This window comes from Lagenorhynchus albirostris, chromosome 9 (assembly GCF_949774975.1).
Source record: "Lagenorhynchus albirostris chromosome 9, mLagAlb1.1, whole genome shotgun sequence".
Classification (NCBI taxonomy): Eukaryota; Metazoa; Chordata; class Mammalia; order Artiodactyla; family Delphinidae; genus Lagenorhynchus; species Lagenorhynchus albirostris.
Window position 1 is genome coordinate 88084876 of NC_083103.1, and position 27446 is coordinate 88112321.

General features: G+C 44.8%; 1 protein-coding gene across 3 annotated transcripts; it reads left to right on the forward strand.

The window, feature by feature from the left end:
- Window positions 1-4060: 4060 nt before the first annotated feature.
- LAYN (layilin) lies at window positions 4061-25853 on the forward strand. 3 transcript variants are annotated; one of them, XM_060160354.1, is made up of 7 exons: window positions 4061-4303; window positions 7252-7549; window positions 15192-15349; window positions 20356-20388; window positions 21010-21093; window positions 23346-23445; window positions 25231-25853. In XM_060160354.1, the coding sequence occupies exons 1-7, from the start codon at window positions 4219-4221 to the stop codon at window positions 25592-25594; spliced, it is 1122 nt and encodes a 373-aa protein (XP_060016337.1). In that variant the 5' UTR covers window positions 4061-4218; the 3' UTR covers window positions 25595-25853. The 3 variants fall into 3 exon arrangements, with proteins under 3 accessions (XP_060016337.1, XP_060016338.1, XP_060016339.1); XM_060160355.1 differs by lacking the exons at window positions 4061-4303; window positions 15192-15349 and having other exon boundaries at window positions 7313-7549; XM_060160356.1 differs by lacking the exons at window positions 4061-4303; window positions 15192-15349; window positions 20356-20388 and having other exon boundaries at window positions 7313-7549.
- The last annotated feature ends 1593 nt before the right edge of the window (window positions 25854-27446 follow it).

Here is a 27446-nt window from a genome sequence, read left to right on the forward strand (position 1 = left end):
ACGATATTTGTTTTTCTCTTTCTAACTTACTTCACTCTGTATGACAGTCTCTAGATCCATCCACGTCTCAACAAATGACCCAATTTCATTCCTTTTTCTGGCCGAGTAATATTCCATTGTATATATGTACCACATCTTCTTTATCCATTCGTCTGTCGATGGGCATTTAGGTTGCTTCCATGTCCTGGCTATTGTAAATAGTGCTGCAGTGAACATTGGGGTGCATGTGTCTTTTTGAATTATGGTTTTCTCTGGGTATATGCCCAGTAGTGGGATTGCTGGGTCATATGGTAATTCTATTTTTAGTTTTTTAAGGAACCTCCATACTGTTCTCCATAGTGACTGTATCAATTTACATTCCCACCAACACTGCAAGAGGGTTCCCTTTTCTCCACACCCTCTCCAGCATTTGTTGTTTGTAGATTTTCTGATGATTCCCATTCTAACTGGTGTGAGGTGATACCTCATTGTAGTTTTATTTTGTTTATTTGTTTTTAATATTTATTTATTTATTTTTGGCTGTGTTGGGCCTTCGTTTCTGTGCGAGGGCTTTCTCTAGTTGCAGTGAGCGGGGGCCATTCTTCATCGCAGTGCGCGGGCCTCTCTTGTTGCGGAGCACAAGTTCCAGATGCACAGGCTCAGTAGTTGTGACTCACAGGCCTAGTTGCTCTGCGGCATGTGGGATCCCCCCAGACCAGGGCTCGAACCCGTGTCCCCTGCATTGGCAGGCAGATTCTCAAGCACTGCGCCACCAGGGAAGCCCCTCATTGTAGTTTTGATTTGCGGTTCTCTAATAATTAGTGATGTTGAGCAGCTTTTCGTGTGCTTCTTGGCCATCTGTATGTCTTCTTTGGAGAAATGTCTGTTTAGGTCTTCTGCCCATTTTCTGATTGGGTTGTTTTTTTTTTAATATCGAGCTGCATGAGCTGTTTATATATTTTGGAGGTTAATCCTTTGTCCGTTGATTCGTTTGCAAATATTTTCTCCCATTCTGAGGGCTGTCTTTTCGTTTTGTTTATGGTTTCCTTTGCTGTGCAAAAGCTTTGAAGTTTCATTAGGTCCCATTTGTTTATTTTTATTTTTATTTCCATTACTCTAGGAGATGGATCAAAAAAGATCTTTAGGTTCAACATTCCTTTGTCTTATACACATGGACATAATCCCAGTGCCAATCTCCCTCACTTTCAAAGATCATTCCCTTTGGTATATATTGGAAAAGAGAAGGTTAAGACTTTGTCCCTTCTGCATTGTCCAACTGGCAGACCTACTCAGGGATGTACACGCAGCTCCAGGGCTCCAGCTCTATTTAGGACCACCGTGCACTTCACTCCTGGCCTCCACCTGCAAGTCCTGGACGTAACCTCCGTACGATGCATCTCCCATTCACAGTGCCAGCAGCGGAGCCAGTGATCCACTGGTCAGAACTTAATCATTAGGGACACACCAAACTGCAAGGGAGGCTGGGAAATAGTCTTTAATGGGGGTGGATGCAGGGACACCTGCCTAGTTCGAATTCAAGGACTCTATCACTAAAAGAAATGTTTCTGCCACAACACTATTTGGAGAAAAAATGTTTTGAACAGAAGGAAGGTAATCAGGCTTAGAGAAGGGAAATTTAGAAAGTTACAAAATTAGTAATCTCATCTCAGCATTATCAAGAATAAAAGTTACCCTGCCAGGGTGATGTTTTTCACTGCCAGACAGATAGCTCTCTCTTGTGAAGATGGACATAGCAGGCTATCAAAGCCTAAACTTTCAATCCATATAGCTAATTCCCTTTGCTCTGATTCCATGCTCACTGAGAAATCTTCTTTCGCCCAGAGGGAGAGTATGTGCTCAACAGGCCAAGGCAAACATCGGTTTACCTGATGATTCTATTTCTCAACAGGTAAATATATTAGTCACTTAGACTGGGTTTGAGCTTGTCAAACTAAGGGTTGGACCCTGGACCAAGACAATTTTACCAAGAAAAATTCTACATTATGAGCCTTCTCAGCAACCAGTGTTCCCCCAGTGACACCTCTCTGCATTACCAAGTGTAATGGTCAGGTATTGCTGCAACAGTACTGAATAACAAAGTGATCATAAACATTTATTATTGCTTACATATCTGTAGGTCAACGGAGGATTTGGCTGATCTAAGTTTGGCCAGATAGCTCCGCTTCAGGCTGCAGGGGCAGGTCTGCTTCTTGCTACATGTCCGTTGATTGACAGAGGCAGCTCTGCCCCACATATCTTCTTCGGGATATACCTGGACCAGTGGCATATCTGAGCTATGTTCCTCTCAGAGAGTGGCAGAGAAGCAAGAGAACAACAAAAACACGTGAGGCCATTACCAGTCTAGGCTCAGAATTGGCTCATTCTGTTGGCCAAACAAGTCACACAGTCAAACACAAGGACAAAGGATGGGGAAGTATACTCTGCCCCTTTAGTAAGAAGAATTTCAAAGTCACACAGTAAAGGGTGTGGTTACAGGGTGGGGTGAAGAATTGGGGTCACTGTTGTAATCTGCATTAGGTTAACTGCATACCTTAACCAAGTCTATCTGGACCAAGGGCCAGGGTATCAGAGGGAGAACTCAGGGCACAATTTAATTATTTGGGCCAAGGTAACAGCTTCTCTAAGTTATAGCAGATGTTATAATATTGGAAATAAATCCTTTGCAATTTACATTAAGTGCTCAGCTATCTGCACACTTACATATCTAGTTGCCTTATCAAACCTTCACAAGTTAAGGTAACTTTTATTGTTGCCAAGAGTTAATTGATTTAGGCAAAGAAACTTGCTGAAATCCACACAGACATTAAGTGAAGAAAAGCAGGACTGGAAACAATATCTGATGCCAACTCAGGTGCTTCTATTCACCATATCAGCTCCCTCTTTGGTTGTTTTGATTATCAGGAATTTCTAAAAAGAATGTATTTTGGATGTGAAATGTTCTAATTCAGACATAAAGACGGGCTGTAAATGAACTTGCCATAAACATCAGCCCTCTTCCTGCCAATGCTGCTGCTTTCTGCAGTAGCAGAGCTTCCCAGTATTACCAGCTGATACTGAAACAGATCCCCCAGCCTGTGATCAATCAGGCCTGTTTGTCTAAAATTGCAATGGCTCAATCTGAGACCAAAACTCAGAAGTCAGTGGCCCAGATGGGGCTTCTGCCATGCTTCACAAGAGCATGGTACAGGGGAAAAATGCAAATCAGACCCACCTCCCAGCACTTAGTACTTTAGTTTTTGGACAGGAGGCTCACTTTATTATTTGAATGTATTTGAAAACATTTTGTTTACAACAAGAAGTAAATGTAAAACACGACGATTGTAGGAGTTTAGAAAAAGGAGCACACATTGAGGGCTGGGTTGGTGAGGAAAGCTTTTCCAAAGGAAATGAGGTCACTCTTTCCTGGGGGAAAAGTGAGGGGGTCATCTCCTTTCTACCACAAGGCTGAACAATCACCTACACCCATGTGCCCTGCAAAAAGTACTATTATTTCCTTGCTGGGCTCAAGAACGCCCTTTGGCTTCTGGGAAGTCCACTCTCCTCTCACCCAGAACTCCAACTTAGCCTCTCTGGACGCTATCCACGCTGTCCCAAAATTTGCCTGGCTAGTGGTCACCCTGCCTACGTGAGCATCTGTTCTCTTCATCCGCCATTCCTTTCTCAGGTGTAGCCCTGAGTGCCTGGACAGCGGCCTACCGAGCCCTGGCAGGTCTCAGAGTTTGCGTCTCCCAACTGCGGAGCCTAGGACGCTGGGAAACTGGCTGTGCCCCTGAGGAGTGGGGGCAAGATGCGGTCGTCTTTTTAGCCACAGTGCGGTCTTCATCGGATTTCGGAGAAGCCAGTCTTGGATTTCCTCGTCCCCGCTCCCTGGGCAAACGCAGTTTTTCCATGGGAAGCTCGAATTGGGGTGGGGAGCTGGCTCCCCTCCTCTGCTCGCTCCCCTCGGGCGGGCGGGGTGTCTGGCGCCGAGCGCGCTGGAGGAGGCCCTGGAGGGGGCGGGCCAGCCGGCGGGGCTGCCCTCTCCGCAGTGACGTCCCAGAGGGCGGAGGGGCGACGGACTGGCTCCGCGCCCTCCCCGCCTCCTCCGGGCGCCGGGTCCGTCGGTCCTCTGGATGTGCTGCTGCCGCCCGCCGTTGAAGTTGCGGGGCACGCCGCTGCCGGTCTTCCCGCTCCACCGCCTTAGCGCCCCGGCGTCCGAAGGCGCACCCGAGCCGGGCCATGCAGCCTGGAGCGGCGCTGCAGGCCGTGCTGCTGGCAGTGCTGCTGGCAGGGCTCCGGGGCGCGACGGGTCGCCTGCTAAGCGGTGAGTGCGCGCGCGCTGGGGCGGGGGCTGGTTCCCGGGCGCTGGGCTGCGGCACCCACTGCACCCCACCTAAGGCTGACCGTCCTTAGGGCCACGGTGCCTCTTCTCTGGCCCTCCACGGAGTGGGTGGAGGGGTGGCGCCCCCGCCCCACCAATGGACTTAGCCCTGCGGCGCCCCCTACTTCTAGAGGGGCAATCGCCCGGCTGCTGAGCCTAGCGCCGGTTCCCTGCGTGTCCTGGACCGCGCGAAGTCCGTTCCCCGCCCAGGGCTGCCATAACACCGAGAGACGTAGGCTAGATGGGGCAGTGAGCAAACTGCCCCAGTAGGCGCCCCCTCGGTCCGCTCCACTGAAAGCGGCGCAGTAGTCCCCGGGACCCCCACGCAGGGCTTGTCCTGCCCATCAGGGAGGTCTCCTGTCCCGGGAGACGGTGCGTACAGTAGGGATTCTGGATCGGCTGTGCCGTGGGAACCCCAGCCCGTTACTCCTGGTCTCTTCTGGGGGGAAAGGATCCAGCGCCTGGAATAAGAGCGCTTAGAGATCGGGAAAGGAGCCTAGTTAGCGCGGGGCAAGCCCCGCCTGACTCAGGGGAATGACTCTCTCTGCTTCCTTCCTCCTGTCGTGTCACTGCAGCCTCGGACTTGGACCTCAGAGGAGGTACAGTGCTCTGGCTCCTTGCCTCTTCCATTTGTTCTGCATGTCGAGGCGGGGCGGTGCGGGGTGGGGGGCGGCGGAGGGGATGTCCGTTCCCCTGTCTCAGGTTTCCTTCGCAGGCAACAGATTGGCCAAGAGGGATGGAGGGGAATGAAAACCTCCGCTCCGTTATCGGTGCTTCCGAAGCTGATTGAAGGAATCTAAAGTTGGTTTCAGGATGGGGTGGGGTGCAGGGTGGCAAAATGGGAGGGTAACCGAATTCAGCTGTTTGGGTGACGGCTGCACGGGCTCTGTCCTCGGTGGCCGCCCTTCCCCTTCCTGCAAATGAGAGGGGAGAAACACTTCCTGAAGGCAGGGGGACCAGATGCACCCTGGGCCTTCTTCCAGCTCTGGCTCCCTCTGGCACTCACTGGCTGACTTGGGATGTGTGGCCAGGCTGGGCCATACAGGAAACTCGTTTAAGGTGTTATGTTTTCCCTTGATAATCCAACGATGGAAAAGTGGGGACTGCCAGTAAATTCAACTCCACCTTGGGGGTGCCTGGGGCTCATTTGTTTTTCCTCTGCTGCCTCATTTGGAGCCACCTTTAAGGACTCATAAAGCTGAGCTGACCCAGCCTTCTCACCAGGGAGCATCTCAGCCACAGCTTCTCTGGCCAGTGGTCCCTAGTCTCTCTGGAACACCTCCTTAGCGAGAATGTCCCACTTTTGAGGCCTCCTAATTTGCTGATGGAGCAGTCCTGTTAGAATTTCTCTATTCAGCAAAAGGAGAAAAGTGACAGAGAAAGGGAGAAGAAGCGAAACTTTTACAACTTGTTTATTGAAAATTTCTTTACAAAGGCGATGAAAGAAGAAACTGAAAATAAGAATTCACAGGGGCTTTCCAGATTATCTGTATGTGCTCTGTTCCCATTTAAGCACTGAAAATGCAGTTAACTGCCTGTGGCCTTTTGCTCTGTATTCTGGACAATTTGGGGAATAACTAATGCTATCTGGCTCTGTGCACAGTTGCAAAACAAATTAGGAAAATGAGAACATTCTATGAGAGCTGGGAAGAGGTTCCCAAACCAAAATCCTTTATTCCTCACTCTATGGCACTAATTCACGCCCACAGCCCACAGACTGGCTCTGCATTGCAAGGGATTCCCCTTGTTGAAATCTGGTTTTCACTGTACATCTGGATCCAGAAACATACTGTGTGTTCCTGTGGGTTAGGAAGCGGCAAGTGTTTCTGTATTCCCAGCACCTAGCACAGTGCCAGGCATGAGCGTACATGCAATACATACTGACTTAACGAAGGAGCGATGAGGCTAATGTTTTGGGTGCAGCACAGCTTTAGACACCCAGACACAAGCCAGGGTGGTGTGTACTGGTGAATGATTTTTTATCCGTCCTCAGTAGAATCCCATCCATTTGTCCTTGATGGTCTTCAGCCCTTCGGGTGTCGGTCAGATGAGACATATTACATGGGCTCCCAGTGCAACCTGAGCCTGTGGTGGCGTGGGGAGCAGAGTTCAGTGGTTATGGCTGTGACTTTGTAATTAGATCTGGGTTCTGACTCAAGTCATGCTACGGATAGCTTATGTGGCCTTAGCCAGACTAATTTCTCTGAGCCTCAGTTTTCTCATCTGTAAAATGGGGCATAAACAATATCTACAACAGTGGATTACTATGAGTGTTCAATGAGATAAGGTATGTATGTAAATGCAAAAGCCCTTAGCATAGTACATGACACACAGTAAGAGTTCACTGAACCTTAGCTGTTGACTTTAGGCAAGACCAGTAGCAGAAAACCCCATGGATCTGATGCTTTTATCTTCTGCTTATACCGTAGACTGGGTGAATATTCAGTACTGCTATTGATACATACGCAGAGGGTTCCAGGGTAGAGGAGCCCACGCCTGACTTCAGAATGCCTCTCTTACCTGAAGGAACCCCCAAACAGAGATAACTCACTTTAAGCCACACTTAGTCTCCTGCAACTCCCTAATGGCATGGAAGTGTTATTTGTTTGCCTTTAAGTGAAACCATAAATCTTCATCTACCTCTCTTTTAAAGATTAATTTTAAATGTCTGCTTTTCAATAATCTGTAATGGAACAAAGAAAACATGGAGTCTAAATCACTGTGTCTCCACACTGGAAGGGGTATTAATTTGCTCTGAGAGCTTAATGACACTAAAACAAGCCACTGATGAGTAATCAGAATTCCTGCAGCTTCATTCAGATGCCTCCAAGCGTCCCTGCTCTGGTATATGTTGGGGGCACTAAAATAGGTAGGCTTCTTTTTTTCTCTAGGTCAGCCAGTCTGCCGGGGAGGAACGCAGAAGCCTTGTTATGAAGTCATCTACTTCCATGATGCTTCTCGAAGACTGAACTTTGAGGAAGCCAGAGCAGCCTGCAGGAGAGATGGGGGCCAGCTAGTCAGCATCGAGTCTGAAGATGAACAGAGACTGATAGAAAAGTTCATTGAAAACCTCCTGGCTTCTGATGGTGATTTCTGGATTGGGCTTAGGAGGCGTGAAGAGAAACAAAGCAATGGCACAGCCTGCCAGGACCTTTATGCCTGGATCGATGGCAGCACAGCAACATTTAGGTAAGTGTGTGGAACTCACAGCAGCTAACTCACTTGATGTAGCTGCAAAAAGAGGCAGGCTGGATCCACAGTGCCAGTCAGTGTGGAAGAGAAGTCCCAGCCAGGCAGAGCCCTGAGGGGATAGCAGTACTGGCAGGGCCACTGACCAAAGCAGTGGGGCGAAGGTGGTAAATCAGCCTTAACCTAGGCCCAGAGAGCTCTGTCCAGGAGGGTGGCCCAGAAGCACAGCTTCAGTGGCACACAGTGCTTGAAGTCAGTCGTTCTGGCTGCCCGGCCTTTTGGACTAGAACCCCAGTGAGAGATTTTTTTTTTTTAATTTTTATTGGAGTATAATTGATTTACTATGTTGTGTTAGTTTCAGGTGTACAGCAAAGTGAATCAGTTATATGTACACATATATCCACTCTTTTTTAGATTCTTTTCCCATATAGGCCATTACAGAGTATTGAGTAGAGTTCCCTGTGCTATACAGTAGGTCTTTATCAGTTATTTATTTTATATATACTAGTGTGGATATGTCAATCCCAATCTCCTAGTTTATCCCTCCCCCCACCCCCTTACACCCTGGTAACCATACGTTTGTTTTCTACATCTGTGACTCTATTTCTGTTTTGTAAATAAGTTCATTTGTACCTTTTTTTTAGATTCCACATATAAGTGATATCATATATTTGTCTTTCTCTGTCTGACTTACTTCACTCAGTATGACAATCTCTAGATCCATCCATGTTGCTTCAAATGGCATTATTTTGTTCTTTTTTATGGCTGAGTAATATTCCATTGTATATATGTACCACATCTTTTATCCCTTCCTCTGTTGATGGACATTTAGGTTGCTGCCATGTCTTGGCTATTGTAAACAGTACTGCAGTGAACACTGGGGTGCATGTGTCTTTTCGAATTATGGTTTTCTCTGGATGTATGCCCAGGAGTGGGATTGCTGACCCAGTGAGAGATTGAAGGCCTGTGGGGCTGAAGGGCTCCAGACTGCAGGAAATTATGATGACAGGCAAGAAATTAGAGCCAAGATCTAATTCTCTGGATTGACCAAGAGGGGACTTAAGGAAGCCTGCAGTTTGTAGAGCCCTTCTAAACCCACAGCACTGGACTCACTTCACACACCTGCCCCCCAGCACCATGGCATTGCCATCTTCCCTCCCTAAGAAAAGCAGTGACGTGGAAGAACGTCAAAAAATATCAAAATTAAAAGGCAGGCATAAGACTGGAAAAATGTTGTAAGAAATTTAACAGTTATGATCTTTTTACAATAAAGAGTTAATATAAGTCAAAAAGCACTAAAAGTTTATATAAGTCAGTAAAACCCCAAAAGATAAAGGGGCAAAAGACCTGAGCAAACAGTTCACAAAATAGAAAGTCTAACTGGTAAACAGTCATATGGGGAAAACATTTAAACTCATTTTCAATCAAAAGAATGAAGATTAGAATATATCTTTATTACCTATTCCATTCAAGACAGCATGAAGTTCACCCATTATGCTATTCAGATCCACACCTTCATCTAAGTTCCAGGAGTCATTCCTCCAAGATTCTCGTGGGCCTCTCTCCTGGGAGAAACTTTAGAAAGGAAGCTTAGGAGGAACTACACTCCCCACCAATGCAGCTGGTCCCAGCGCCACGACTGATATTTATTGACCCCCCTCCTGCTCTGTGCAGTCTAGATTCCCCTCACCCTCTGTTCGGGGAGCCTCAATGGCTCTCTTACCTTGTGGCAGGACCCAGACCCTCATCCCTGAAGAGTGTGAGGCCTAGTCAACTTGCATTGCTTACACTGGAGTGATTTCATTTTTCTGCTTACCATCAAAATGGGGCACATGAGTACCAACAGGTACCCAAGTAGATAACCTGGCTATCAAACATATCTCTCCCTGCTTGTAACAGCCGAGACAACTTCGCCTCATGATTAGGGTCCTGCAAAGAGAATGACTCCTCTTCTTGCCTGCTGGTTCCTGGACACAAGAGTCCCCAAATGTCCAAGTGGCAGCCATTGTTCATAGTTCAATAACACTCTTGCTGTATCTTCTGGTGGAAGGATTCCCCCAGAATATACCAGGACCTCTAAACCCACAGAGCTCAGCATTGCAGAGACAAGAAACACAAATTCCCCAAGTAAGTACTACCAGTGAAGGTAAGCAGGGCTACTCCTCCTTTCATAAGCTATAGCTTTACAAAATGTATTTCTTAAACAATAAGACCTGAAAGTCAAAATTACTTCTTTATCCACGGGCTGCAGAATGGATGTTGTGGTACCAGGCATGAAAACGACACTAATCTCCTTGTACATCTCCATCAGAGCTCTTGGGTGACCAGGTGCATTGTCAAGGAGCAGTTATATTTGGAAACGAATCTTTTCTTCTGACAGTAAGTCTCAACAGTGGGCTTAAAATGTTCAGTAAATCATATTGTAAACAGTTGTGCAGCCATCCAGGCTTTGTTGTTCCATTTATAGAGCAAAGGCAGAGTAGATTTAGCATAATTCTTAAGGGTCCTAGGATTTTTGGAATGATCAATGAGAACTGGTTTCAACTTAAAGTCACCAGCTGCATTAGTTTCTAACACAAGAGTCATTCTGCTCTTTGAAGCCAAGCATTGACTTCTCCTCTCTAGCTACGAAAGTCCTAGATGGTATCTTCCATTATAAGGCTGTTTTGTCTACACTGAAAATCTGCTGTTTAGTTTGGCCACCTTCATGAATTATCTTAGCTAGGTCTTCTGGATAACTTGCCTCAGCTTCTACATCAGCACTTACTGCTTCACCTTGCATTTTTCTGTTATAGAGAGGCCTTTTTTCCTTAACCTCATGAACCAACCTCTGTTAGCTTCAAACTTTTCTTCTACATCCCTTGGCTCCCAGACCCCAGAATACTCTTGGATGACACAGGATGATACAAAGGTCAGTGATTCAAAATGTGCACTGTGTCTTGGAGGATGTTGGCTCATCCTCACAAAGTATTGCCTCTAAGCTAGTGCTTCAGCTGTGTTTTCAACAAGTTCATCCGTCACTCTGTCAAACTGGCAGCTTCAGGATGGGTGAATATGTGATGTGACTAGTAAATCCCCTGCCTACGCCCACATCTCCTTTGCTATAAACTAGGTTTTTTGGTCTGATGAGATCTTATTTGGAATTCTGTGCTGGTAGATCAAAGACTGTGTAAGCATTTGGATAGTGGTGCTAAGGCCTTGAGGCTAGAAAGGCAAACCCATACCCAGATTGTATGTCTATTCCTATCAACATGAATCATTGCCCCTTTCAGGATGGAAGGAGTCCAATGTAGTCAACTTGCTAACAGATTCTAGGCTTGTCTCTGTTCCCAGCAGACTGGTTGTTGGGCAGTAGCTAGATCAGCCTTGGTGAGTGGGAACGGCTACTGTTGAGCCCATGCATGGCCTCCATCCCTGCCACCATGGCTACCCTAGTATGTATCTATTATACCAGAGCTGGGGCAGCTGATAACAGGCTGGCTGACATCAACTGGCTAAGTCATTTTGTCTCCCTGGTTGTTTAGTGCCTCTTCCATGCTAGAGGCTTTTTGGTGGGCTTTAACATATGATAGATTTTCATACTTTACCCCTACTCCCATATGTCTATTCACATCACTCTATCCAAGAGCTCCTTGTCCACAGTCTTCCACTCTTTATCCTTTTAGACTTCTAATCAACTGGCTAAGCTCTTTGCCTTTACCCCTGAGTTTTTATATAGTCTAATCTCTAATAACTTCTCTTTCTATACTAAGTGGTTAACTAGGTATATCAGCTAAGCTCTGGCCATTGGGAGGATGTTTCCTTAACACTTGATCTTTCAGAACCACCTCTGAGTGGGACTGTAGTACAGCTGCTGCCCATTTGGAGTTGTACCCCCATGCTTGGCTGACCTATCCATGAACCAAGCTTAGGCTGCCTTTATCAGCTAGTCGTAAGGGATTCCTCTATGCAGCTATAGGTGTAAGCTGAGGGACAGGCTCTGGTACAACAGTGGTAGATGTCATGGCAGTCTGCTCTACCTGTTCATACAGTGCCATCTGGTCCTAAATATACCTCTTCCATCTTGTAATGAATTGATTCCAGGCCTGCCTAATCTTTTGACTAGGTACGTCTGACAGTGTCTCTCTTACATTGAGCAAGTGGATTGCATGTTCTCTTGGTGCTCCTTGCCTAGTATCAAGCCAGGAGTTGCTTTGCAAAAGGTGATTTTTTTCTCATCTATAGATGATATGGCCTTGCTGTAGTATCTTAAGGGTTTGCATTGTGATTCTCTCATTGGAGCTTGTACAGATTCTATATGGCATTATTTTTCTCACCACTGATACCTCTAATAATAGGGTCTGATGGATCGTATGGCCCAAGTGGGAAGTCTGCTTCCATCACAGCCTAGAACTGCTTCAGAGTCCTTTTCTGCTCTGGACCGCACTCAGAGACACCTGTCTTTCATGTCAACTGGTATATAGGCCAGAGCAGTATTCCCAGGTGTGAAATATGCCACCTCTAGAACCCAAAGAGACCTACCCCAGGCTATGCTTCCTTCTTAAAATTATTGCAAGACACTTCAAATTATTGTGAGATGAAGTAATTTGACCTTTAATTTGAAAGGGGTGTTCTGGCATTCTCTAGATCACTAGACACCTACCCAGTTTCATGAAGTAACAGGCCCCTGAATCTTCAAACGTTTAACTCCAACCCTTGGAGCACTTGAGTCTTACTAAGGCCTCCAGTCCTTGCTCATCTGGTTCAGTTAGCGTGATGTCAGCAACATGGTGGACCAGTGTGATTTTTTGCAAGATATCCAGGCAGTCTCTTTTCACATCATATTATGACCGAGGGTAGGAAAATTAGTATAGTCCTGAGGAAAGACCATAAAGGTATACTGATGTCCATTCCAAATAAATGCAGACTGTTTTCTGATTCTCTTTCTGATACAGGTGAAAAAGAATGTACTCACCAAATCTGCATATTAGGTACCCAAGGACGTGTTAAGCAGCTCTAGCAAAGATACCACAAATGGCATAGTAGGTACAATTGAGACTTCTAGTTGGTTGAATTTGTGCTACTCCAGTGTCATCCTTCAGGATCTGCCTGGTTTTTGCAGGAGCCAGACTAGTGAATTATATAGAGATATGACAGGGAATACCATCCTTGCATTCTCTAGGTCTCTAGGAGTGGCACTACTTTCTGTCATCTTCGCCTGGATAAGATATTGTTTTCTATTTACTATCTTGGAGAGAATAGGGAAGAGTGCAGTTTCAGAGGCTTCCACTTGACCTTCTCCACTATTATAGCTCTTACCCCATAAGTTTTCAATTCATATATTTTAGGACTGGGGAATGACCACTGGATGGGTCCACTGTGAGCTGGTCCTGATCTCAGAGAGACAGCAGTGAGTGGTCCTGAAGAGAGATCTTAGTTCCCTGCCCAGGAATTGAACCTGGGCAGCCTGGATGAAAACCAGGAATCCTAGCCACTAGTCCACCAGGGGCTAGAGGCTAGAAGCAAAGTTCCCCTAGCTGTTACCCCCACTGGAAAATGCGTTTCTCAAGGAGGCAAAAACTATAAAAGCAGGTACAAAGTTTATTATTAGAGACATAGCATAACATGTGGGAGAGCACACAGAGAAGCAGTTCGTTTATTTAAGACAGAAGCAAGGCAGAAATACACACCTAGAGAGAAAGGGTTCGGGCATCCTCTCTAATGAGGAGCGCGGTAAAGAGGTGATTTAAATCCCTTATATAGGATAGTCCTTCTGGATCTTTGTTTACCTTTGGCCAATTCTCTTCTTCTTTCACACCTGACCAGTCCTAGGACCCTCCCTAATATGCATGTGCGACTTTTTGCTAAGATGGATTCCACCACAGAGGCCTGTGGGGATATGTCCACGCTTATTATGGGGTGGCGCCCCCTCCCTTTTTGACCCTCAAGGAGCCTTTCTGTGCATGTGCAGACAAAGAAGTTTTCCTTGACCTCAGGAGTGGTCATCTTATCTCTTTATTCCTGCAGAGCTCAGCTTCTGCCACTAGCCTTGTCCTTGGAGTGTCTGGGTGAGAACAAAGCTTCAATTTTATTCCACTTGACAAACACCAGCTGTCCGGCCCAGGGGCCCATCTATCTCCCATTTCAGTCCTGGGCCAGAACTCCATTTACTACTTAGCCTCAATATGCTCTCACTCAAAAGGGTAGTTTTAATGACACTTCAAGTCTTTGGGTATCAGTGTTGACTTGCACTCTGTGTCCAGCAGTCTTTGTAATATTTGGGTATTCCTCTTTCCCCAGCATATGGTTACTTGAGTAAATGGCCATAGGTCCCTTTGGGAGAATAGAGGAAATTACCATGTGCACCTACTGTGGTGTTGCAGGGTCTTCCTCCTTCTAGCAGTGAGTTCCAAGCCTGAAACCTGGCTCAAGTCCAGTAACTAGATGCCAGGCATAATATTCCAACCATTCCATCACCTGTGAAATAAAATAACATAAAGCCATAGGGCCAGTGGGGAGGAGAACAGGCAAGCAGGAGGTCTACCAACAGGGTTGGAAAATTGCCTGGAGGTGACTAATGAGGTGCAGAGCCCAGCCCCAGTCAGGATCTCCAGCTCTCCAAACAGTGTCCAAGCAGACTTGCAAGCTCAGCTACCATCCAGGCGAATTCAGCCCAGTGGATTCAGCAGAGGATTTTCCTTTTGGTGAACTGCAGCACAAGACTCAAGCAGAGCCATATGAGGGTGCTACACAGAGAGCTGTCTCTTAGCTGTCTCCTAAGGAGGGGCTCTGACAAGAGCTAGGCAGAGCAGCAGGGCTCATCTCAATAGCCGAGCATCAGGGGAGATCTGGGCCCCGGAAGGAAACTGCTTAGGTGAGTAACAGGCGAACTACAAAGCCCAGCCCTGAGTCAGCACATGGGGTGGGTGCTCACAGCATTTAAACTATCTATGGAATCTAAGGCTTTAATCTGGCGCCCACATATCCAACTGGGTGGCAGCATCATTTAATTTCAAGTACAATTGGGGCTGCTAGTGCACCCCATCCAGGAGCTAGGGAAACAGAGACAAGAAATCAGGCGGCAGAGGCTGACAGAAGGGCTCATTGGCCTGATGAAGTAGAAACAACTTAAAACCTGAAGAAGACTACTTGGGCCTCCCGCTTTTGCCCCCACCCCATCTCTTGCTTTGAAGCCTCTACATGTTGGAAAGTCTTGCTCAGATGCTTGAATTTTCTATCTGCTCCTCAGAGCTAGGAAGGCAGCTATGGCTGTTGAAAAGCATGGGGAGATGGAAGCAAGGCAAGCTCTGGATGAGATAAGCCATGCCTCTCTCAATGCATCTGATTTCTAAAAAAAAGAGAAACAAAACCCAGCCGAAAGCAAAAAAGAAATAAGATCATCCAGACTTGCCCTGCTGGCTGCTTTTTCTCATAATTCCTTTGCAGACATTATATGGTAATATATCCCTCCCTGCAAAGGCAAATGTCAGATGATTGATTGTGATGTCCATATTAGAAAGTGTGGTTCTACTTACTGGAAGCACTTCAGTTCCTCCCTGTCTCTTAAGTTCCTGGCTTAGTGGAACTTGATAGGAAAACAAAGGCTTTGAAGTCTTGTGGTATCCTTCTCCAGTTGCCTCCACTCTTGACCCCTTTCCTACAGGAACTGGTATGTGGATGAGCCTTCGTGCGGCAGCGAGGTCTGCGTGGTCATGTACCATCAGCCATCAGCACCCGCCGGAATCGGGGGCCCCTACATGTTCCAGTGGAATGACGACCGATGCACCATGAAGAACAATTTCATCTGCAAATATTCCGCTGGTAATGAATCCTCTCCCAAGTTATATGGCTGAATTCTCAACCTCCTCTCTCATTTCATAAGCAGCTGCTGGTTCCAAGAATTTGTCACGTGGTCTCTGCGAAAGCTTGTTGCAAATGCCAGCAGTGTTAAACATTGGGAGTTCTTGTGAAGGGAGATGTAGTGACACTTCCTCACTGAGGAATAATTCTAGCACAGGAGAGGGGTATTAGATGCTAAGAGAAAGGATGAAGAAATGGAAGGGTCTAATTTATGTATGATAAGGCAAGAATTATGAGAACTTCAAGAAACAAAAAGCCCTCCAAGTGGACAATTATAATTCTTATTCCTTCGAGATATGAGATTGTATGCTGTAAGAGCTTGGAATACAGTAAGTCCCTACATACGAACCTTCAAGTTGTGAACTTTCAAAGATGCAAACCTACGTTTGCATGTCCAGTCCCGTAAGTTAGTTCACGTGTCTGGCGTACATTGTCACATGCGCACATCCTCCACAAGTGGTTGTGCTTTTGTGTACTTTAGTGTACAGTACTGTATAGAGTATAGTAGTACAGTATCTTTATTTCAAGCCCAGGATGTCCTGAAGCAAGTGTAAAAGCAGTGGCGATGCAGCTGGTACTGTACTTTACCGTAAGATTTAAAATGTACTGTACTGTAAGATTTAAAATGTTTTCTGTTTGTTTTTTATGTATTATTTGTCCGAAAAGTATTATAAGCCTATTACAGTACAGTACTATATAGCCGATTGTGTTAGTTGGATACCTAGGCTAACATCGTTGGACTTACAAATGTGCTCTCCGAACGGAACTCATTCGTATGTAGTGGACTTACTGTAAAGAAGAAATATGAAAGGAAGCTGGCCATTGTTCCTGCAAGTCTTCTACCAGCCACGTGACATTATTTTCTGGGGCTTTAAGGAAACAGAATAATGACCAGAGGAGGTAGATGATAAAATACACCAATTTTACTGACACTGGGCAGATAGAAGTCACTTTGATGAGCAGGGCATCATCCTGCTCCGTAGGGCACCCTCTAAATACATGCCTTGCAAATTTAATTGACGTTTGCTTCTAAATCTGTGAAGGGTTTTGAATTGGCTACAAGCCTGTAGTCTCACTGTGCTGAGGTTTCCCAAACTCCTCCATTATGTTGGACTTTGATCTAAACGTGAAGTGATTTTTGATCTGTTATGGAAGTTTCTCACCTCCCTGAAGCCAACTGCTTGACCCCAATTCTGCATCCTTTCCTGACAGAAGTAGAATGACTTGTTAGTTACATCTATTGAGGGACTAAACAATCCTGTCATTTTTAAATTGTCTGAATTTGACTGTGCTTTTGCTGCTAAAGTTGTTTTTCCTCCCTCTTCACCCCTTCGGATGAATTCTCTCCAAAGACCTGGCCTTCCCCACCATACAGAGTTGTCTCAGGCAGGGAGGTTGCAAGGACTGAGGCTGGCTTAGCAGGGCACATTTTTAGAGCAATTAAAGCAAGGTGCTTGTTACAAACTGGCTGCCCATCACTTTTGTTCCTCATATCCTATTATCTCCATGATTTAAAATGTTGTACTTCTTAAATATTTTCTGAAATGTGAGATTTTGACATTTGTTTTCATAGCCTTTTATTTTTGTACTTTGAACCTAGTTAGGTTTTGTTTTTAATCATAATCTTTATTAATTTTGCTACTGCCTGATTTAGACTGAGTCCTGGCAGGAAAAAGGTGGCACACTCAAAGGGTTTAATGAGAAGAGTATAATAAAATGATGTTTGCCAAGGTGTGGGCACAGAGCATGAGATGGTGAAGTGCCCAGGAATTAGCTACAATGGGAAGTTGTTACTACCCCCAGGTTTCAAGGAGCAAAGGGGAGGGACTCCAGAGAAAGCTTGGAGTCATGGAAGAGGAGCCGCCCAATAGGAGCTGTAACCAGAGAACGCAGCTGCTGTCAAACCACAGTGACGTGGGAAGGGGGCCTGGGGGATAACTGCCAGGACCCCTCTCTTCTCCTACTCTCTAATCTCCTGCTTCTGCCTCCTACTGGTTAAGTCCAATCAAGAACCAAAGGACAGGACTTCCCTGGTGGAGCAGTGGTTAAGAATCCACCTGCCAATGCAGGGGACATGGGTTTGAGAAGGTCTGGGAAGGTCTTTCCTGGTCCAGGAAGATCCCACATGCTGTGGAGCAACTAAGCCCACACGCCGCAACTACTGAGCCTGCGTGCTGCAACTACTGAAGCCTGCATACCTAGAGCCCATACTCCACAACAAGAGAAGCCACTGCAGTGAGAAGCCCACGCATTGCAATGAAGATTAGCCCCCGCTCTCCCCCTCTCTGCAGCTAGAGAAAGCCCGCGTGCAGCAGCGAAGACCCAACGCAGCCAAAAAAGAGCAAAAGGACAAGGGAGCTGCAAGACACAGTCCATAGAGTTCAGCCTCCAGGACACAGAGAAGGACCAAGAATAGATCCAGCAGAGAGAAGTGGGCACACAGAGAAAGACTAACAAATTGCCTTTACGTGGCCCCCCTCCTCAGGATAAGTTCACATACCTCAGCACGCCATAAAAAATTGGCTTGATCAGACCCTTGCCTGTCTCCAGCCCCAGTTCTTACCACTCTTATTCCTCCCCGATCCCATTCCCCTCTGCCCCCTGTGAAGTTCCCCAAGAGCTCTTAACTGCTGTTTCCAGTGCTTGGAACACCCTTCCCTCTTTCCTGGTCAGCTCATTCTCAGCCTTCAGGTTCAGGTTAAACATCACCTCTCGTCACAACCAAGTGCAGTAGGTGATCCTTGATGATAATGATGATGATGACAATGGTGATTTTCTATGAGGGGCGTTATTAGGACAATCTGCAGAATTTGAATACGATCTGTCGATTGGTTAATATATATATCAATGTTGATTTCTTGGTTTTGATAATTGTACTATGGTTATGTTAGAGTATTGCCCCCCTCCCATCTTAAATACACACTGAAGTATTGAGGGAGTAAAGGGTAACTATGGCCGCAGCTTATTCTCAGGAAAAAAGTTATGGATGCGTCTGTATGTGAATATATATATATGTGTATGTGTGTGTGTGTGTACAGATTTAGATATAGACTTGTAGATATAAATATATAGGATATATATAAAGAGAGAGAGAGAATAATCATATAAATGAAACGTGATAAAATGGTAACATTTTGGTGAAGGATACATGGGAATTCTTTGTACTAGTCTTGCAAATTTCCATAAATCTGAAATTATTTCCAAATAAGAAGTTTTAAAAAATCACTTCCTCTGGGAAGCATCCAGGGCCCCTCAAAACTAGGTTAAGTGTTCCTCCCGTGAGGATCATAACACCTCACACACACAGTACTTTAACTGCCTGTTTACAAGTTTGTCCCCTTCACTATATGGTTGGCATGAGGTCTGGAAATATACATGTTTGACCAGTTAATCCCTGCGCTTGATGGGCTAGGGGAAGGTCACCCAGTATGGTTGCAACAGGATGGCACAACATCCCATTATACCAGAGGGCAAGGGACAGGTTGAAAGATAGCATCTAAAACTAGATTTGACAACATGACCACATAGAGTAGGTGGTATGCTAGCCAGATCTGATCACTTGATTCCACCTGGGGTGTGCTAAAGGCATAGATGCATTCAGTGGAAATCAGAGACAAATCATCTGAGGCCATGTGTCACAGACCATTGCAGCAATTGATGGAAGTGCTGCGTTAATTTGCCATGTTCGCTGCAGTTTTGCCCAGTGGATTGAACTATGGAGGGACAAGAAAATGACTACATCGTGTAATGTCTTTGAATATATGATGTATTGCAATATATCACAAAATTAACGTGTTAATATTCTCCTGTACTTCCCCATCCTATGTAATATAAGTTCCTTAGAGGGCCGGGACTACTTTTCACTTGCTGTTGTATCTCTAATACCTAGCACAGAGTTTGTCTCCTTGTGATTTTAATTTTTCATTTGAATTTTTTAAATTAAAATCCCAGTTCAGTTACTTATTAGCTGTGAGATTTGAGCAAGGTGTTTAATCTCCCTGTACCTGAGTCTCCTTGCATGCAAATTCAGAACCGCACTCACTTCATCAGGCTATTATCAGGATAAATTGTGTTTGTTTTTAATAAAACATTTAGAGCATGATGCTGTTTCTATCATATAGCAGACATTTTTAATAAATGAATGGATTTGCATCATCTCTACACACACACGCAATTAAAAGTTTCCTTTCTGAATAAAACTTCAGAATAGCTTTGACATCCTGGCCTTAGGACTGTGAATTCTAAAATTTTGACCTTATGGACCCTGACGCTCTGAACCCAGAGCATCTGATCAGTGTAGAGTCACCGCTAGTACAAAAGGCTGACACACTTTCAGCCAAAAGTAAAAACATTGATGTAGGTCGTCTGTGCAGCCCGACTATCCTGAGGCTCTTAGAAATATTTTAAATGACTCGTGTTCTAGGTCACCAGGCTCTGCCTTGGGGCTGGCCGTGGTCTCCTTGGTCCCAGGCCACTTCCACTGCTTGGAGATCAGTATTTGTTGCTCTAAAATATCCCCAGTAGGAATTGATCAAATGTCTTGGATTGCTTTACAACAGCGCAGGCCTGGGTGTAGCCAGGGAGGAGTGGGGATTATTGTTGAAACCAGATTAGCCATGTGTTCCTAAGAGTTAAAGCTGCGTGATGGTACATAGGGGTTCATTACACTGATCTTTCCACTTTTGCGTATATTTGGAAATTCTCATATTTAAAACTCTTAGTTTTAAAACTAAAAAGTTTACTTTTTAAAAAAGAAAAAGTGCCCAAGTAAAACTGGGGAAAGGCTAGTCTTTGTGCAGAAGAGATTCTTTGGACTTACTAACCTGGTTTCTAGTGTCTGATAATACTAAATGAAATTTATTGGACAACTGAATGAACAAATAAATGGATGCCATGCTCTGGCCATCTTCATTCAGATGACATGGAAATTTACTTATTGCTCTCATTCTTGTTTCTTTCTGCTATAGAGAAACCAACAGCTCCTTCTACAAGGCCTGGAGGTAAGACTGTCAATTGAGATTTGAGTTAATTTGGGCTGTTTCACAGGTTTAGAAGCTTTTCACAGGTTTAGAACCACGTGTTCTTTAAACCAGATTATTCAGCAGAAAGACCACTGGTGTTAACCCTGACCCTTTGGACAGGTATATGCCACACTGGACATGGCCAGTAGTTCATTAATCTCACTAGCGTTGTCTTTCTCTCAAATATCTGAAAAGTAATAGTTGCAAATTCAGTTTGGGATGTTACTTGTCATTACTGACAATATGAAAGGAATAATCCAGTCTAATGATCCAAGAAGCAAGTCAAACTGATAATTTATGGTCCTAGAAGTGAGTTGTTGGCCCTTCCCCTTGGCACTTCAGTACGTTATGGGCCTTGATGTCAGCTGCCTGCTGGTTGTGTCCGTACATGATTCTTCGCAGCAAGTCTCACCAGAAAGATAAAGACAAGTAAACTCTAGGTCAGCAAATTCAATTCTTTTACTTCCCTGGGTTTATAAATGGCACTGGTCACAATGCTGGTACTTTTTGGCATCCCACCCTGAAGCTGGTAGGACCTCAGAGAATATCTGGATTTTGATGCCTTTCTCCAGGTTCTCAAGTCCATGTGTCTCTCTCCAGGTGAAGGAACAGAGACAGCAATGCCCATACTTCCAGAAGACACAGAGAAAGAAGATGCCACAGAAACACTGAAAGAAAGCAAAGGTATGTACAGAACTCTCCCAGAGAAAAATAGATAATAGGACTCTCCTGATCACGAATTCCCCATGATTATATACCCTACTTGGTTCTTTCCCACAGCAACTTAAAAATAGAACCAGACAGAGCACTTATGACTTTGTAAAAACTGCATTTTATGTTAGATTTTGTCAGTGAAATACACAAATGGAGCTATCCTAAGACAATTGGGGCGATTAGACAAGACAGGAGGTAAAAAAAGATCTGCATGAAGACAGATGAGGCTTGAGAACCTCCCAGAAGTTGTCTGGGGGGAGGGGAACTAGAGAATGGATGTAGAGAAATAAGAGCAGAAAGACCCAGGCCATGATTAATATTTCTTTACGAGACAAACAGAGGAAATGGACATAAAAGATAAAAGAAAATGGAGTGATAAATTGGAGTGCTAATTGGAGTGCTAACCTCAACTCTCACCTCGAGTTTCAAGAGGGAGATCAGGGCTGGTTACTAGACTTATCATGGTGATCATTTCATAATGTATGCAAATGTCAAATCAGTATAGAATACATCTGAAACTAACATAATATTATATGTCAACTATATTTCAATTAAGACAAAAAAGAAAGATCTGAGTTTTGTCACTGGGCAAATTTTTAAAAAACACTTAATTTTTCAGTTTAGTTATTTGCATAATAGAAGTAATAACATTTTTCTCACCTACCTGAGAGCATTTCTGTGTCCATAAAATGAAACAGGATAGTGCAGTACTGCAATTCAGTTGTGACACTAGCCACCCCATGTTAGCACAGACCCTACAGGTTAAGGGCTCAGTCCCCATCAAGACTGCCCTCACTTCAGATATCAGCCACAAGTTCAGGGGTCCCCAGTCCACCCACACTTCTAATCAACTGGCTACAATTCCAGGGAGTGCCCCATCGCGTTCAATAATTCACTAGAACAACTTACAGAACTCAGGAAAACACCATACCTATGACTATGTTTTATTATAAAGGTTACAAATCAGAAGCAGCCAGGTGAAACACATACAGTAAGGTCTGGGAGGGTCTCGAATGGGGACTCTCTGTGTCCTCTCCCTGTGGAACCAGGATGGGTAATCACCTTCCTGGCAAATCAACGTGTTCACCAGCCGGAAGGCTCCACCGCGCTTTGGCGTGCAGAGATTTTCTTAAGGTCTCATTACGTAGCACAGTTGATTTGATCGTTGGCCGTGTAATTGAACTCACCCCCTAGGCCCCAACAGCCCCCATCCTGAGACATCTCTGTCAGTATAAACTCTGATCTGGTCTGAAGGGCTCATGAATAAGGAAGTTACTCCTATTTCCGAGAAATTCCAAAGATTTAGAGCCTCCCGCCCAGGTACCAGGGACAAAGCCCAGTCAAATTCTTTATTATACAACAGATGTAATGTGTGAAAATGCTTTTTAAAAAATCCAAAGTGCTGTGCAGCAGTGGGTGGCATTTTTATTGCTCATTGTTACTACAGTGGTATTTAAAGTAGGTTTTGTTTGGAGGGGTTTTTTGGTGGTTGTCAGGTTTGTAGCCTCACAGAAAAACAAAGCCACGGCCTCTGGATGGTTGAGAATCTTAACCAGTAGGGGTAGGAAAGGGATCAGTCCCCAATCATTGATTCCTCCCAAAGCCCCTTGAGGGAAAATTCTCTGGTTCTAAGACTTAAGTCTTAGGAAAGGTAAGGATGGTAGATCTCTAAGTGCCCTCCACAGTCGCTGCTCATGGGCCCAGCTGGATCCAGTTAGCAGTCAGAAACGTCAGTAAGGCTCTACAGTCTGATTCATGTGTTACACGTGACCTTCTCATTCCTGGCAATAACACCGAGACTTCTGGCTTGTTTCTTTTTTCCTCCCTCTCCCTGATCCCACCTTGGAAACTACTGTTTCTGTCCTTAGAGTCAAAGACACCAGCACCCCCAAGCAGCCTCATCTTTGTTAACAAAGAGGAAGAATGAGAAAAGAGATAACCTCTTTCGTCTGAAAAAAATTCTTAATTAACAAAACTGCCCATCTTATATTTGCAAGAAACCCAAAAATGTAAACTTCTTTTCTCTCTGTTACTTCAGATAATAGGACAGGTAGAAAAGCCTCATTTATTGAAACTGGAAGACTTTGCTGTCTGGGTAACCATATCTGTTTCCTTCCAGAATGCGCTCCTTGGAATGCTCTGTGTTGATTATGCTTTTTTAAGTCTGTTTTGAAGCACACAGAAACACCACCAGTGCTGATAAAGTGTGCTTTTCTTTTCAGAAGCTGCCTTGAATCTTGCCTACATCCTAATCCCCAGCGTCCCCCTTCTCTTCTTTGTGGTCACCACAGGTGTATGTTGGGTTTGGATCTGTAGAAGGAGGCAAGTAAAACCTTCATCATGTAAACCTTTGTGTTTTCTGAACTCTTCAAGATTTGGACTTCATTAACAGCCACAGCAGCTCCAAGACAATCACTTCTACAGATTTGAGAGTAAATTTTCTGATGGGCTCAGGGCACTCAGAAGTACTAAGCATTGTGCTTAGCTATGATTAAGAGAGTGATCTTACATTCTTTAATTTTTGTGTGTGTGGAAGATTTTAAACGACTTGAGGGGTGAGACTGTGTTATTCATCTGTGCATCCACACATCACTCAGCAAAGTGCTCTCATGCATGTATGCGCTCACTCCAGGAATGCTTGTTGGGTGAGTGAAGGAATGAATAGTGAGCCCTTTGAAAACGACTGTTCCAAAGCCTGGCAAACCACTGAAACTAAACCACTTAATTCAAAATGAAATAGCCAAATCCTTTTAATTGACTTTTAATTGAATTCACAAGTGTAGATTGCTACAAAATAGCTGCACTAAGTAGCCTAAAGCACCTCTGTTAGTGGATCATGTGCCACCATTGTTGAGGTAACCAGAGGTCTTCTCAGCTACCTTTTTATTCCCCATCATCATGGTCTACATAGAAGAAGGAAAGCAAAGGTGCAGTTTAAGACTTGACTCCCTTTGATGACCAATTTGAGATAAACTAGTAAGATTCCAATGAAGATCCTGCTTCATTTAATAATAACTTCCTTATAGGATTATTAGAAGAATTAAAGCAGTTAATATATGCAGAATGAGTATATAGTAAGCACTCAAAACTGTTATCTCTTCCTATGATCATTTTCATTAGTTAATTCCTTTTAACCTAAAAATAGAGTTCAGTTCAAAAACTTGCAAATATATTTTCTAACTGCTTACTCTGTGGTTGGGTCTTGATTTCCCTCCCTTACCTATCTATTTAGCACCTCACCACAATGTGGGATTGTGGCTTTGAAGCTGGAGTCTGTCTCGGGGTTGTAACCATTTTTGTGCCACAGACCCCTGTAGCAGTCTGGTGAAGCCTACGGATCACTTCCCAGAACAATATTTTTAAATGCATAAAATAAATCACACTGGATTACAAGGGAAGGAATAATGCTGTTATATAGTTTAGCAAAATATCTCCAACAACTAATGTGAAACGGTAATACACGTGCTCCTTTATTAATGCTTCTTTATTTAGTGGTGAGTATAAGTATCATAATATTGAAGTAGAGATGAGCATAAAATATTTTAAGACATCTTAAGTCATAACTGTGATGTGATATGAAAATATCTATGATTTCCGTTGGTGAACAAGTCAAGACATTACTAGTGGGAATTCCCTGGTGGCCCAGTGGTTAGGACTCCGTGCTTTCACTGCCGAGGGGAGCTAAGATCCCACAAGCCGAGTGGTGCAGCCAAAAAGAAAAAAACAGAAACAAAAACAAAAAAAGCTATTACGACTCAGGTTAACTGCCCACATTCAAAACTGCAGGACAAGCTCAATTTCACTTAGAGATGGATTTTTTTAAATGTGGTATTTTCCCCCATGCAATTCTATCCATGGACCCTCTGGAGGCTCTGGGGATCCCAGAGTCATCACCTCCGTTCTGTGCTCTGGCAGCAGTGAGTGATAGATACATAACAACACTTTCCTCTTTTATTCCCACCCCACCCGAAACCTTGACCTGTAGGTTGAGGCAGGTGAGAAGTGCAGTGTAGTGACTGCCCAGAATGACCCCCTCCTGCCTGCACAGGGGCACCGGGATGTTCTCAGTCCCCTTGTCCACTGAGCCCTGGTTCTCTTTACTCCTAGGAAACGGGGGCAGCCAGGCCCCAGCACGAAGGAGCAGTGCCCCACCTGGCCCGCTCCTCAGCCGGGGAACAGCCCGGACCTAGAGGTTTACAATGTCATACGAAAGCAGAGCGAAGCTGATCTAGCCGAGACCCGGCCGGACCTGAAGAACATCTCATTCCGAGCGCGCTCGCGAGAGGCCACTCCCGACACTGTGTCCTGTGACTATGACAACGTGGCCATGAACCCATCCGAAAGCGGGTTCGTGACGCTGGTGAGCATGGAGAGTGGCTTCGTGACCAACGACGTTTATGAGTTTTCCCCGGACCGAGTGGGAAGGAGCAAGGAGGCCGAGTGGGTGGAAAATGAAATATATGGTTATTAGGATGCACGAACGAACCCTGAACTGACAAGAATGGGAAAGAAGAGAGAAGCAAAAGTCTATTTTCTGTAAGGAAAACACTCAGAAGGTCTGTGAAAGTGCTCAGCTCAGGTCCTGGGGGTGAGCATGAGATCCCCTGTTGGATCTGCAGTTTGGGCTATATCCCTTATCCCAGTCCCTCACCTGGCTGGAACTTCTGAGAAAGCACCTTGTCCAGCGTCTGGCACATAATAGAAAATAAACAACTGATTGTTACAACTGACTTTCAAGGGACAGTGCTTTCACTGGCGGGTGGGGTGGGGGTGGGGTAGTTACTGTGGAGCTTGGGAAACCAGCCTCTAGGTTCTGTTTCTCTTGCTCTGTACAGCAGCAAACATCATCACAAAGAGACAGAAAGTACAAAATCTTTTCAAAGCCCGCCTATGCCAGCCTCGAGCTGGGCTGCGCAACAGCTATTCTTATATCTATTTTTTTCAAAGAATCAAATCAAATAAAAAGCAGGAAACAGAATGTTAGTCAGTCTGTGTCTACAGCCCTTCTTCTGCATGTGGCCTCTGGGGACCGTTTTTTCTTTTTCCTGACATCCAAACTTGGAAATATCTAACTTGGAAACACTTTAGAAACTGAAAATGAAGTTTGAATCTAGGCTTCTCAGCTTATTTGTGTTCCCAGCCCTGTTACTGCACGTTGTTCTGTTTGTGTGTTTGTTTTACTGCAGCATCAACATAGCATTAGTAATAATGCTAATTATTTTACCTTTTTGTTTTCGGGATCTGACTATTTCAAAAACTTTTGGACTCAAATGCAGAGAAAAGTCACCTAACATCAGTCATTTACCAGACGACGTTCCGAAGGTCATTATTTAAATCACCACCAACATCCCTCTATCAGCTTAATAATCTGAGTATTTTAACCATTCCTCGTATGTCTTGTTTTTGAATAGTTTGTAACTTTGCCTGACACATGGAGCCCCAATCTAGACAGAGTAAGCTCGTCTGGGTCGGAGCAGTATCAAATGTAGTGGATTCTAAGCAATGCCAATTACCTGCCTTACCAAGGCAGGGAGCAGGGGGGAAAACAAAAACATCATTTATGCCTGCTTCAGGGAAGTGTGTTCTGTGGCGTTAACAATATTGCAAGCAAAAAGAGTGACCATATAGTCTGAAGGACTGATTCATTGTCCAAAACACTGAAGTTCCCACTTTGCATCAGACTTCCTGGCTCTGTGATCTGTGCCTTTATCCGCCTCGGTTCCCCTATGCTCTGGCCCCTCCTAGGCTGCAAGCACCATGAAAGCAGGGATCCAATCTGCCCTGCCAGCCATATACCTCCTGCACCCAAGACAGTGCCTTGCGTAGAGTAAACCATCAATACTCGTTGGACGGATGAACAGTTCCTCTTTCAGAGTGATGTAAAATTACCCGCATATTTCAGCTTAAAAGTTTGTAGGACCCGATTTTCACACTCTACCTGGATGGGGGGAGGATATTGAGTTATTTTAGTTTGAAAAGCACTCCTACTGCCTGGGAAGAAGGAAGCATTAGTAACAAGTAAACAGAAGCTAGTTAACAACTTAATTATGTCACTAAAACTTAAAATGAGGACCCATTCTTAAGGCTATAATCAGAGCTAACCCTCTGCATCTTCCTTTTGTCATTAGTGTCTTGTCTCCGCTGGGAACCACAGATCTCTTATTCTGTGTTTGCCCACAGCCAGTCATACCCTGTATTTACATTATTCAATTTCTTTTTTCCTCCTCAGATTTCTTAGCTTGAATTTAGCCAACTCCATTTCTATCTCTGATTAATTACACTTCACCAGTTTAACAAGCAGCTGTTAAATGTGAAGCAATATG

Excerpts from the sequence above, each read along its gene's own strand:
- LAYN (XM_060160354.1), top strand. The coding sequence starts at position 4,219 with ATGCAGCCTGGAGCGGCGCTGCAGGCCGTGCTGCTGGCAGTGCTGCTG. Across the intron at positions 7,550-15,191 it reads GGCAGCACAGCAACATTTAG|GAACTGGTATGTGGATGAGC; the intron begins GTAAGTGTGTGG and ends CCTTTCCTACAG. Across the intron at positions 23,446-25,230 it reads GTTTGGATCTGTAGAAGGAG|GAAACGGGGGCAGCCAGGCC; the intron begins GCAAGTAAAACC and ends CTTTACTCCTAG.